The sequence below is a fragment of the Alternaria infectoria genome (assembly GCF_024043175.1).
Source record: "Alternaria infectoria strain BMP 0036 chromosome Unknown scaffold_13, whole genome shotgun sequence".
Taxonomy (NCBI): domain Eukaryota; kingdom Fungi; phylum Ascomycota; class Dothideomycetes; order Pleosporales; family Pleosporaceae; genus Alternaria; species Alternaria infectoria.
In genome coordinates this window covers 527019-538561 of record NW_026250702.1, presented here as the reverse complement: position 1 = coordinate 538561, position 11543 = coordinate 527019, and the positions used below count along the sequence as shown (strand labels likewise).

The following is an 11543-nucleotide window of genomic DNA, read 5'->3' as shown; positions in this document are numbered from 1 at the left end:
AAATCCATCATCACTTCCCAAACAGCTGCGTTGACATTACACCCCACGTGTCTTTCATCTGCACCACGTAGCCGTTGTGACCAGTGCACCTTAGATTGATCCTGTTGCATCATCCAGTAATTGTGGTCGCGCGTCACCGTCACCGTCCAGGTTTATTACCAGCGGAGTGTTCATCACTCGGGCACAGATTATAAGAAGATAACGTAGTATAGTGTGAACGAAACACCTTCCTAGCGCGCTAGTGCAAATAGTCACTGCCTGGGTGCTCTTTCCTCTTAAGACAATCAAGGTCCAAGCTCAAGCACAACAATCTCACTGCAAATTCCTGAACACCGACACTCACATATCCATCGTTGCCTCCCTCGCGTTGTAAGGAGCCACGCTGAACACTGTACTCGCGCGTTCTGCAACTGCGTTCAGCTGCGCTGACAGCCATACGGTAAGTTCTGTACCCGCTGTTGTTTTATATATGCACTTACTGACCTGTTCCAGTTGCCCTCGCTGCACGACTACTCAGCAGCTGAAGCGCTGTCTCTCACTCCATCATGCACTTCCCACTGCCGAAGCCCATCCACGGGCAGATCGCACAAGTGTATTCGCAGATCAGCAATCCTGCTGAAACCTCACTCCTCACCATCCCGGCTGAACTCCGCAACCAGATCTACGAATACTTGCTAGTAGAAGACGAGCCCATTTCCATCGCGGGCAGCAGCCTACACGACACAGTCATAAAGACCAGCAGCTTCTCAGGAAGTCCGGCCATCCTTCAGACTTGCCGCCAGATCTACCATGAGGCAATCGGCGTTCTCTACGGCCACAATATCTTCCAATTCAACTACGGCATAGTCCTTGATAAAGGGACCATTCTCTTTCCTACAAAGGCATATATGGAGTGGACGCAAGAGATCGGATCGAGTCTCTCAGCATTGCGTACCGTTGTCATCGATACGGACGCTCCGCATTTATCAAATGCGTATGATCATCTTCCATTTTGGGAAGACTTTTACAGGTGGTCCCGCAGTGACATAGATATCTTGCCGTTTCTCGATGTGTTCTGGAACGGAGTCGCACGCGATCTGTCAGTTCGTTTCGAGAGTAGTGGGCGTCGTATACACCCCGATTCCGATGAATACCCCGACCCTGATGAATTGGGTCCTGACCCCAAGTTCTTCACCAAGGTCCTTTATGAGCTCGGAAGACTGGACACACTCAAGTTGAAGAACGCACGCCGCCTACTACAGGATATCGAAGTGGCCCCAGACGGCAAGCAAGGCACCATCTGCTTTCTCTCGACTAGTCGTAAGGCCGATTTCACAGAGCGATTCCAATTGTCGGAGAAGACGCAGGGATACGAGCTTGTACCGAGTCGACCTAATCTTCTCAATCTGCCTAACGACGTTGTTAGAACCATTTCTGGGTTTGCATCCACCAATCGTGAGATCACATACAACTTCAACACAGGTGTCACGAATGGGCTCAATCTCAGTATGCTCCACGTCAATGTTCAACTCCGCACTATAGTCTCTTCAGACTTTCATTGCAAGAGTGAATTCATCATTGTCCTGAGCTCAAATACACTTCGATCTTCCTCGGCCATGTTTGAAAGGCTTGATCGCCGAATTTTCCAACATTACGGCCAGAAACAGGGAAGACTGCAGAGCTGTACACCGATCGAAGCATCCCAGAGGTACAAGATTGCGCCAACTATCGTTCTGCGGTTTCAGACAAACGAGCTACTACATCTGGCTACAGTTCGTATCGACGCAAGGGACCTCCTGCGGGTCACTTCCGTTTTCCCAGCCGGCACCACCATCATCGTTCGTGTATGCGGCCGTGATGAGACCCGAGACCACATTACAACACTTGGCGAGATCCGGAAGTATGTCTTGGTTCTGATGGAGCACTCGCTGAGGGTTTCACTGGAGGTTCCACTCAGGGTTCAAGATCCTATTGTAGAGATTGAGCTCAACCATCACTGTCTCCCCGTGCGGGTTACCTACTGGCAACATACATGGTTGCCCACTGGTGTTCGGGTTTGGGAAAAGACAATGAACATGGTGGACATTGCTTCATTGCATGAAATGGTGAGAAAGGGATGGTGGTGGCCAGAAGAATCCAGGAACGGGTTCTTGTCTCATGGAGTGCCAGAAGGCTGGGACGACGAGACGCGCTATAGCCTGATTAAGTGTCTCAAGGACCTTTGTTCGCCGCAGGATGGTTGTAGTTATGCAGTGTATCGCAAATGGAAACACTGTAGGTGGCACTCATTGTGAATCACCCGCAATGAAGGGAAAAAGAGAGCCTTCATCTTCAGATATCGAGATCAGTTTCGGCTGGGAAAGACGTACTAGTAATAGTGGTATTTAGCAACCCTCAATCCATTGACACCTCAACAACCATCCATGACATGATGACCACGTTTCCATCTCATGCAATACAATAGGCCCAACAAGCCCTTATCCATTACCCACGCGCGACATGCGCATTCCATCAAATCCAACATCCAAGAAGATCGCCAACACCATCACGTTCGTCATTTCCAAACTTCGCCTCACCGCCCGCTGTTAGCGGCTTGGCGGCAAGAAAACGTCACTGCTGCGTTTTGATTGGCCACACTCGCCTACTTTGCCATCATCACTTTACCTACTTTAGACGCGTGCCATTGCGCATCTGCAAACGCGTGGTATCGTGAAACCCACGCGCTGTCAAAAGAGAAGAAAAAGAAGAGTAGATAAATAGAAGGAAAGGAAAGCGAAAGAAGATGGATACTGTTGAGCGAGGAGCGATACGCGACGAGAAAGATGCACGGTTAAGAGATGGGCAGGCAGGTGATGTTGAGAAGGGTGGTGTCAACGGTGGTGCTGGTGATGGGGAGGATATGATGGGTACGTCTATGTCATCCCCAAATCCATTGTCAATGCCCTTCTCAATGGGACGACTAACGTCCTTGCAGGCAACAATCCATCAACACAAAAAGAACTTCCTCCTCTAAAAGGCCTCTCGTTCCTCGACCGCTTCCTAGTCGTATGGATTATCCTCGCCATGGGCATCGGTATCGCACTGGGGAATACCGTTGACTCCGTGGGTCCAGCGTTGCAGAGGGGAGAGTTCGTGGGTGTTAGTATTCCGATTGGTACGTCTCATTCCTTCCATCCTCATCCTCATCCTATGATCTATCTCGTAGGTATCATACCAGATGCTAACACGTCATATAGCCATCGGTCTCCTCGTAATGATGTACCCCATCCTCTGCAAAGTCCGCTTCGAAACCCTACATCTCCTCCTCAAGAAACGCGATCTCTGGATCCAAATCGCCGTCTCCTTCGTCCTAAACTGGATCATCGCCCCCCTCTTCATGGTGGGATTAGCATGGGCCTTCCTACCCGACCGCCAGGACCTACGTGAAGGACTCATCTTCGTGGGCATTGCGCGCTGCATCGCCATGGTACTCATCTGGACGGATCTCGCAGGCGGCGACGGCGACTACTGCGCTGTGCTTGTGGCGTTTAATTCGATATTGCAGATTGTGCTGTTTGCGCCTTTTGCGGTGTTTTATATTCAGGTGGTTAGTCATGGGGACAAAACGGATATTTCGTATGAGAAGGTTGCGCAGAGTGTGGGGGTTTTCTTGGGGATACCGCTTGGTGCTGCTGTGATCACGAGGTTGGCACTGAGGTCGATGCTGGGAGAGGACCGCTATCAACGCAGGTTCATACGCTATATCGCGCCGTTTTCGCTCATCGGCCTGATTTACACGATTATCGTTCTCTTTGCTAGTCAGGGCGCGCATGTTGTCAGGCAGATTACGGATGTGCTGAGGGTTTGCGCGCCGCTCCTGGTCTACTTCATCGTCATCTTTACGAGTACGGTTTGGTTCTGCTGGAAAATGGGGTTCAGCTACAAGGTTAGCTGCACGCAGAGCTTTACTGCTGCAAGTAACAACTTTGAGCTTGCTATCGCGGTTGTCGTCGCGGTCTACGGCGCGGGTAGCGGGCAGGCTCTGGCCAGTACGGTGGGGCCCCTGATCGAGGTTCCTGTACTTGTGCTGTTGGTGTATGTCCTGAAGTGGATACGAAAGAGATGGCAATGGGTCTAGATGTCGCGGGAGTGTACAATATGGGATGGACATCGATCATGATGCAAGCTAGCCGTTGGACCGGCACCACGCCCCGGGCGTGAGGAAGATATTTGGAATGTTCCTTGCTCAACAGACGCTTGTGCTGGTGTATAACAGCAGAACGGTTTAGCTGCACAGGAGTAGTAATAGGACGGGTTGTGTATAAGACGAATACCAAGGTCATCCCGTCGGTAATAATTAATCTCTAGCACCAGTCATGTGTCGAAAATACACCATGAGACGAGACGCCAACATAGCGGGACCAGTATGACGGGTACAGTAGACGGTGATTCCCGAGTTGGAAGCCTTGGGTTTCATGGGTTTTGACGGGTCCCTCGCGGGTGTAGGGTTCCAGAACGTGCAAAGCTTAATTCTTCGCACATCGTAATCTCATTGGAAAACAAGTGACTGCGTTGCCGTGATTTGATTTGCGATGACACGCAGAACCCTGCTTTTTAGCGCGAACGGAGGAGATACCGAAGACTTTTACGCTAGTCATACGCCAGGACAGTTGGTCCGCCAGCGTAGCCAGACCAACGTGGGTCAGGGTATACATGCGAACCCCACAGATGGAGATGCTGTTCACACGCAAGGCGTTCGGCTTCGAATACCGGTTCCAGTTCTGGACAAGATTGGAGTTTTTCGAGCGGGCGGTGAGCACGTCAATCTCATTTTCAGTCGGATAGATATCAGCCGGTGGTACGTACAGCGTAATAACGCCCGATTGTGCATGATAGTACCCACATTCTGAATCAGAGGGACACAATTCTGCAACCAAATTGTAGTTGACGCGCGGGCTGTAGGCAACAAGGCGATGTCTAGCAAGGGGTTGCCGCTGGTGTCCGAAACGGCTCTGACATCGGATCTTGGGAGCGGACATGCGCGCCATGTCCGTCGGGTATCGAGATCGAAATCGAAATCGTGTGTTGAACTTGCTAGTTTCGCAGTAGGAGGGTGATAGATCGTGCTGGGAGTACCGAGTATCCGGTGTTACTTGGCTCACGGTGACGCTCTGCATTTTCTCGTGCTCTGTGTAGACTCCGCAACGTGAAAATCAGGTGAGGAGGTTAGACGATGAATCATGGCCCCTGTATGAGGAGACTGCGTTGGCTTGCCTCGTGGGAGACCCTGTTGCTGGCCTAAGTCGACGTCAAGGTAGTTACCTGCAGGTGTTCTGCGTGACGTCCCATGTGATCATCAGTGCACTTTGTGCTCGTGCGTTCAAACCTTACAAATTCCAAGTTACACAAATATAGTTGGCTTGTCGTGCACGTACAGCCTGATGGTTCGGTCCGTTGTAAGGGACTGTTTCTGCTAATTCGGCACTTGGTGGTTGCAGCGGCGGCTGCCGTGTGGTTACGGTTGCAAGCAGCCGTCGGGCTGGGTGGTGCGTCTCCAACGGTCTTTGTGAGTTGTACCACCGCACCGCACATGCTGGGATGTGCCGTGACACGGTGACGGCGTGAGATGATGCAGAGGTCCGCGAGTCGAGCACTTGCGGCATACGCAATGTGTGAACACAGCCAGCGCGGCTGGGTCGACACAATCGTCGCGTATGACAGTCTACGGCTGCAATCGAAGGCGTCCGCACGGCACGTATGCTGACTCGTTGCCAGCGCCCAAGATTGGACCCCGCGGCGAAGGAAAAGTGTAGCCAGATAGACCTCGTCTGTTTCTGGAAAAGAGATAGCGGCGGTGCTATGTCGAAGGAGGATATGTTGTGCATGAATAACGGGCGCCAAAAGCTCGGTGGGTATCAGGCCGTGTTGTAGACTACACCGTGATAAATTTCGCTAACCGCCGCGTCCCCAGTCATCGCAATCTGGCTGCCTCGGATAACCTACACATGCCTGAGCTGGAGATGGTGATATCAGGCCCGCGCCGAAAGTCATTCCGTTGGCGGGCAAGACGGACAATGACGTAAAGAAGGACCGTAAGTCGGCGCGCCTGGGGTGGGTGGAAGCGCCTGGTCGCTGACTCTGCGTTGGCAAAGGTTTCCGATTAGAGATGTGCTGCAGAAGACGGGCCATGATGCTTGGTTGCGATGTTTCGATGATGTCTACTGTGCAGGTGCACTATAGCTGGAACCGCTTCACCAGGCCTGAAACGCCGTCTCTGGTGCGCTGAGGTGTCGGCAGGGCCCAGGCGCTCATGCTCAGTCGTCTCAGGCTGGACATGTCAGCCCCACGCGCGCTTCATTCTGCAGCCGCGGGCGAATGCCGTCGCGCGATGTGCTGTATCCCAGGCGCGACCCATGTGGGTGCCGGCAGTGACGACCAGCATCGACCTTGTCGTTGGCTGTCAAAAGAGGGGAGACGCTCGCTAGAAGCAGTTCGGCGTCACGGCGCCGTGTTTGTCGCGCGGTGGGTGGGCGGTGGTGGAGGCAGCTCTGGTGTTCATGCGGCATCGACCGACCGGCGGCTCGCCAGTCGCACTTTCCTTCCCAGCCCTATGGAGAGACCCAGCACGCCGGTTCAGCCATGTCAGCGACGACCGTGTTTCACTCTGCCTTGCTCACGGCTGTCTGTCTAGGCCTCCCCGCACTCTTGTCGCCCTCGCGGCCATCAGTCAGCCTGTTTCTTCCTCTCCAACCCTGCAGCCGTCCCTCGCGAGGTTGCATCGTTTCCGATTTATGCTGGTGTTGTGCTGAGAGCTGAAACGGTCCCTCTGTGCCTGCAGGGGGGCCTCGCTACCAGGACTCCGCCGTCTGCATCGTGGAGCTGACATGCTGACATGGGCGCGGTCGGCATGTCCCTCGCGGAACTGTCAACTGCAGCCACGTCGCGTCTCAGTCCCTGGAGCAGCTTGTAACGATTACGTTGGCGTCTTTGTTCAAGTTTTTGCAAAGGCCGGCCCCGCTAGATGCAAGCGATGCAGGATGATCGCCTTCTAGCTATACGCAGAAAGCAGTTCGCGAGCTATAGCTTCCCGTGCGGCGCAGTTCTCTAGACGGCAACTAGGAGCGAATGAGGTGTGTGATCCTAGGCGGTGAACCATGCTTCTGGGAACGCTTTCGACAGGACGCATCACGTATCGACAAAGTTACCTGCCGTGTCGGCGACTGCATGGCCATGGCTTGATCGGCCCAATCGATCTACCTGCTACGTACTTGGCGAACGCTACTGTCACAAAGGGCTCACAAAAGATATCGATGCATTTATTGCTGTTATCGTCGTCGCAAGCAAAGCCTGCTACCGACAGCCAGGCGGGGTTGGCCCCTTGCGCAACCCTTCCTGTACCGAACGACCAGTCGGCAGCGGAACGGCGCGCGGCGCTGCAACAAGACTTGTGTCGACAATGCAGTCGAAACGGTGGTCTGCCATAACCTGGTTGCAAGTATTGGGGCAGTGGGATCGGTCCCAGAGTGCTTTTGTGCTATGCTCGCAACGTGCTCTAAACGCTACAGGCGGGCAAACGCGCATGCAGCCTGACGGTCCGCTGGGATAAGCAATTCTTCGGTACTCGTCTCGCGTAAGCACCATGGTGATTGAGCTGCTGCTGGGGATCGCGGAGATTATCCAGCCTGAATGGTATCACCTGAGTAGTCATTTCGGTCTTGGACGCGAAAGCGTCGCCTGGGCCGACAAGCGTCGCTGAGGGCTGATGGTGTCCTGAAGCGGCAGACGACGAGCACAGAACCGGCAGGGTGTGTGTGAATGACGGGAATCCTATTCGCTCGAGTGGAGCATGGTACGGGATTCCGCGCAGGTCGGTTACCACTCTATTGGGCGTCGCGGCCAAGAGGAAGGGGCTGTCATGATGCATCTGGGGGATGCATTACAGTGTATGATGGTGCATGCGATGATGGTGCGGATGGTGCGTTGATGCTGAGGGTGAGGCGCATGACGGTGGGGAGCGGTGTGTGCTGCTACCAGACGACGTGCCTGGGGCACTGGATAGGGAGAGGCTACTAGGAGATTGGTAGGCACTGGCAGGCAGTCGAGTGCACGGATGCGCTTCCGAGAGACGACTGCACCCGCCATTGTGGTAGCCGGAAGAGACTTGACTTGGTTGGGTCCAGCTCCGAGCGCGAGTGGCATGGACAGGGCCACCTAATTAATAGTAGCTCAGCTATGGCCTGCGTGCCGATGGGTCCCAGAGAGGTGCAAAAGATGAGTGGAGCACGCCTCGGACTGCCTCTTGCATTGATGCCGGCCTGCTTGTGGTCGACCCAGCGTCAGCACTCGTAGTCGCGCTTGACGGAAGCACTGCAGGGGTCGTCCGCTTTTAAATACCTCCCGCATCGCTCTGCCCTGATGACTGAGATCGCCTTGCTGGACTGTAGCAGTATACCCACGCCTGACCGCACTCGACGCCGTACACGTCCCAAACGACAGCGCGCCCTGCTTCCGCGTCCCCGTCATCGTCCCATGATCAGCGCATACGACGACTTGGCCCCTAGCACCGCCCTCGCTCGCCGTTAGCCGTCTGCCCTCGCTGTCGATACTTCTCGCTCCAATGGTCACGATGGCTTCGAATGGGTGTGTGCCCCCGCTCTCCGTACCACGCCCGCAGACTGACCCTCGCCCGCAGATTGCCCGTGCCCGCTCAGAACAGCAACTACATGGAAAATGGCCGCTGGTATCATGGCTTCCGGAGAGGCCTCTACATGTACCCGTGCGACGAGCCCGAGAAGGACCGCATGGACATCTACCACCAATTCTTCGCCGTCGCACGGAGAGGGCAGCTGCACCAGGCGCCGGTGCCGACGCAGCCAAACGTGCAGCCCCGCATCCTCGACGTAGGCTGTGGGACGGGCATCTGGGCAATTGACATGGCCGAGTAAGTTGGCCAAAGCAGCCAGAGCTACCGACTCAAGGCTAACCGCGCCCGTGCAGCAAATACCTAAACGCCGAGGTGCGCCCACTTAAGCATGACGCATTGCTGCCAGACGGCTGACATGATGTGCGCAGGTCCTAGGTTTAGATCTCGTCAATATCCAGCCTGAGAAGTATGCCGCCCGCCCGTCGCTTGTCCGGCCTGACACTGATGCAGCCCCCGCAGAATCCCCCCGAACCTGCGATTCCGAGTACCACGCGACTACGAGAGCCCATGGACGCTGGGCGAGGACTCCTGGGACCTGATCCACCTGCGCATGGCGTGCGGAAGCGTGACGAGCTGGCCCGAACTCTACCAGAAGATTTACTCGTGCGCGCCCTCGCTAGACCCTCGCTTTTGGCGCCCCTGCTAACTGCCGCAGGCATCTCAAGCCCGGCACCGGCTGGATAGAGCACATTGAAATCGACATGGAGCCGCGCTGCGACGACTACACGCTGCCCCCGGACAGCATGCTCACCAAGTGGTACGGCTGGCTGGCCGACGCCACGCAACGAGTTTCGCGCCCAATCGCCTACGAACACCGCACCCGCCAGCTGCTGCAGGCCGCCGGCTTCATCGACATCCAGGAGACGGTTATTCGCGTCCCCTACAACACATGGCCCAATGACCCGCACCAGAAGGATATTGGGAGGTGGTACAACTTGGGCCTGACCGAGGGTCTGGAGGCGCTAACCTTTGCACCTCTCACAAGGGTCTATCAGTGGGACCTCAACGCGCATGTCAGGCCAGTGCTCGAGAGTGTTCGCAGGGAAATCTGCAACCGCAAAATCCATGCGTACAACAACATGTAAGTCACGCACCAATCCGCGCCTGCCCACGCCCACTGACCGGCCCAAAGCCACATCTGGACTGCCCGCCGTCCCCAGCAGTAGCATCTCGCACCACCCTTGTACCACTCTGTTCATGGATAGTTTGCCTGCCCGCTACACAGGTAGCCCCTGCCAGGCACCCACCTAGCCCGGACTGGCTTTCCCCCGACGCTCTATCGAGCGCATCAACGCGACGGCCTCGTTACACCTGGACTCTAGAGATGCTTCCAGGATGTTGTGCATTCCGCGACACCATTTTTAGCCTCACTTTCGCCGATCCCATGGCTCACGCACCAGCGCGAACCACCTCGGAACAGGGGATTTTGCCTCTTCTGCCTTTCCTCGCGTCGACTTGCTCTTCACCTAATGGCGCATCTTGCGGTAGGGAAAATCGGGTCTTCTTTGGGCGACTACCCCAGTCTGGCGTTATGGCATGTTAAGAATATGATACCTTGATACCTCGGTTTCCTTGCGACAAAACGATTTGTTTGCCTCTATCTTCACGAGAGCATGGCGGTCTCAGCGCGTCAGCTTCGTTGTGCACGTCACGTCCTTTTGCGTCGGTGCAGCGCACACGACGCGAATCATGGTGGATTGCATGCGGCCTTTTGGCTCTTTTCTGACGAGCATGTTGTTGTTTTTTTAGCGGAGCGCTCAGGACCCTTGGTGTGTCCCCTTTCCTCGATAGCACGAGCAGTATATAATAGCTGGAATATACCCCCACTTCCTCTCATAGAGTTTATCGCAACGCCTCTCCTGAGAAAGTCTGTCGGAAGTATCGACCCTCTGGGAAGGAGCCATGACGTCGCACAGGTGGCAATGCACTTATCACTTGTCCGTGGTTTATACGCTGCTGCCACGCGTCGCCGTTCCGACGTTGTGGGCACTCTTGGCTCTGGTCCAGGATGTCCTCTCGAAGATCTGTAACGGTGGAGACCCAGCGGCGCTTCTACACAAGACGGCGGGACGCATAAGATGGGCGCGTATTGTTTCAGTGTTGCATCGCTGCCTCTCGAGGCCCAGGGTGCCGGACCGATCCATTCTGGAGCAATAATAGCAAGCGAGCTGCAGCATGCCATGGCCAACATGGGTGTCTATCGCCCATGCAGTTGCATGCACGATATACTAGACGGCTGCAACTACGATGTCCGACGGCGCGCGCCCAGTCTAGCAGCTGGACAGTCGAGTGCATGACTCGTATGACGTTTGCAGCAGAGGCAGCAAGTTTGTCGAGGTGGTGGTATGCGGGGTGGGAATGGGGGCGAGGGCGAGGGAAAAGGCGTGCGTTCCGATGCTTTGGGCCGGCCGAGGCTTCTGAGGCTTCTCCCGTATCCCGCGTATGGTGCCTTCCGCGGACCCTCCAGGGAAGAAGGGAAGGAACGGCCGGCCGCCCACTCGTAGGAGGAAAGGGCGCATCACTGCATCCAACGTCTGGACTCGGACCTACTCACTCTCCGGTCTTCGCGTACTCCAACGCACGCTGCATGCCACTGCAAATGCGAATGCACCCACGGAAAGCAAACCCATGTTTTCCGCGCTCCCCTTTGCCCACACCCCCATCCACGACGCATCGCAATCTTGCGCCGCGTGCAACCAAACAACGCGTCACGTTCGCGCGACCTGCTAACGACATGGAGAGGCGCCATGTCACCATGTTTGATAACCACGGTCCTTTCTCGGTGCATCCCTCAGCCTGTAATGCGCACACCATTGTCAGTGATCGCCGCACAGTGTTCTGACATGTCCGGCACCGCCGTGACAGCTCGCCGGTCGACATC

General features: G+C 55.4%; 2 protein-coding genes across 2 annotated transcripts; both read left to right on the top strand.

Annotated features, from left to right (window-relative positions):
* Positions 1 to 545: 545 nt before the first annotated feature.
* On the top strand, positions 546 to 4096 carry J4E92_007681 (uncharacterized protein; the record flags this gene model as incomplete). The annotated part of the gene is made up of 4 exons (XM_051499044.1): positions 546 to 2217; positions 2748 to 2885; positions 2954 to 3133; positions 3216 to 4096. 4 exons carry the CDS (start codon positions 546 to 548, stop codon positions 4094 to 4096), a joined length of 2871 nt encoding a protein of 956 aa, XP_051350779.1.
* A 4585-nt stretch (positions 4097 to 8681) lies between these two features.
* On the top strand, positions 8682 to 9828 carry LAE1 (Secondary metabolism regulator lae1; the record flags this gene model as incomplete). Its single annotated transcript, XM_051499043.1, has 6 exons — positions 8682 to 8899; positions 8956 to 8974; positions 9031 to 9068; positions 9122 to 9265; positions 9318 to 9743; positions 9795 to 9828. 6 exons carry the CDS (start codon positions 8682 to 8684, stop codon positions 9826 to 9828), a joined length of 879 nt encoding a protein of 292 aa, XP_051350778.1.
* Positions 9829 to 11543: the final 1715 nt, after the last annotated feature.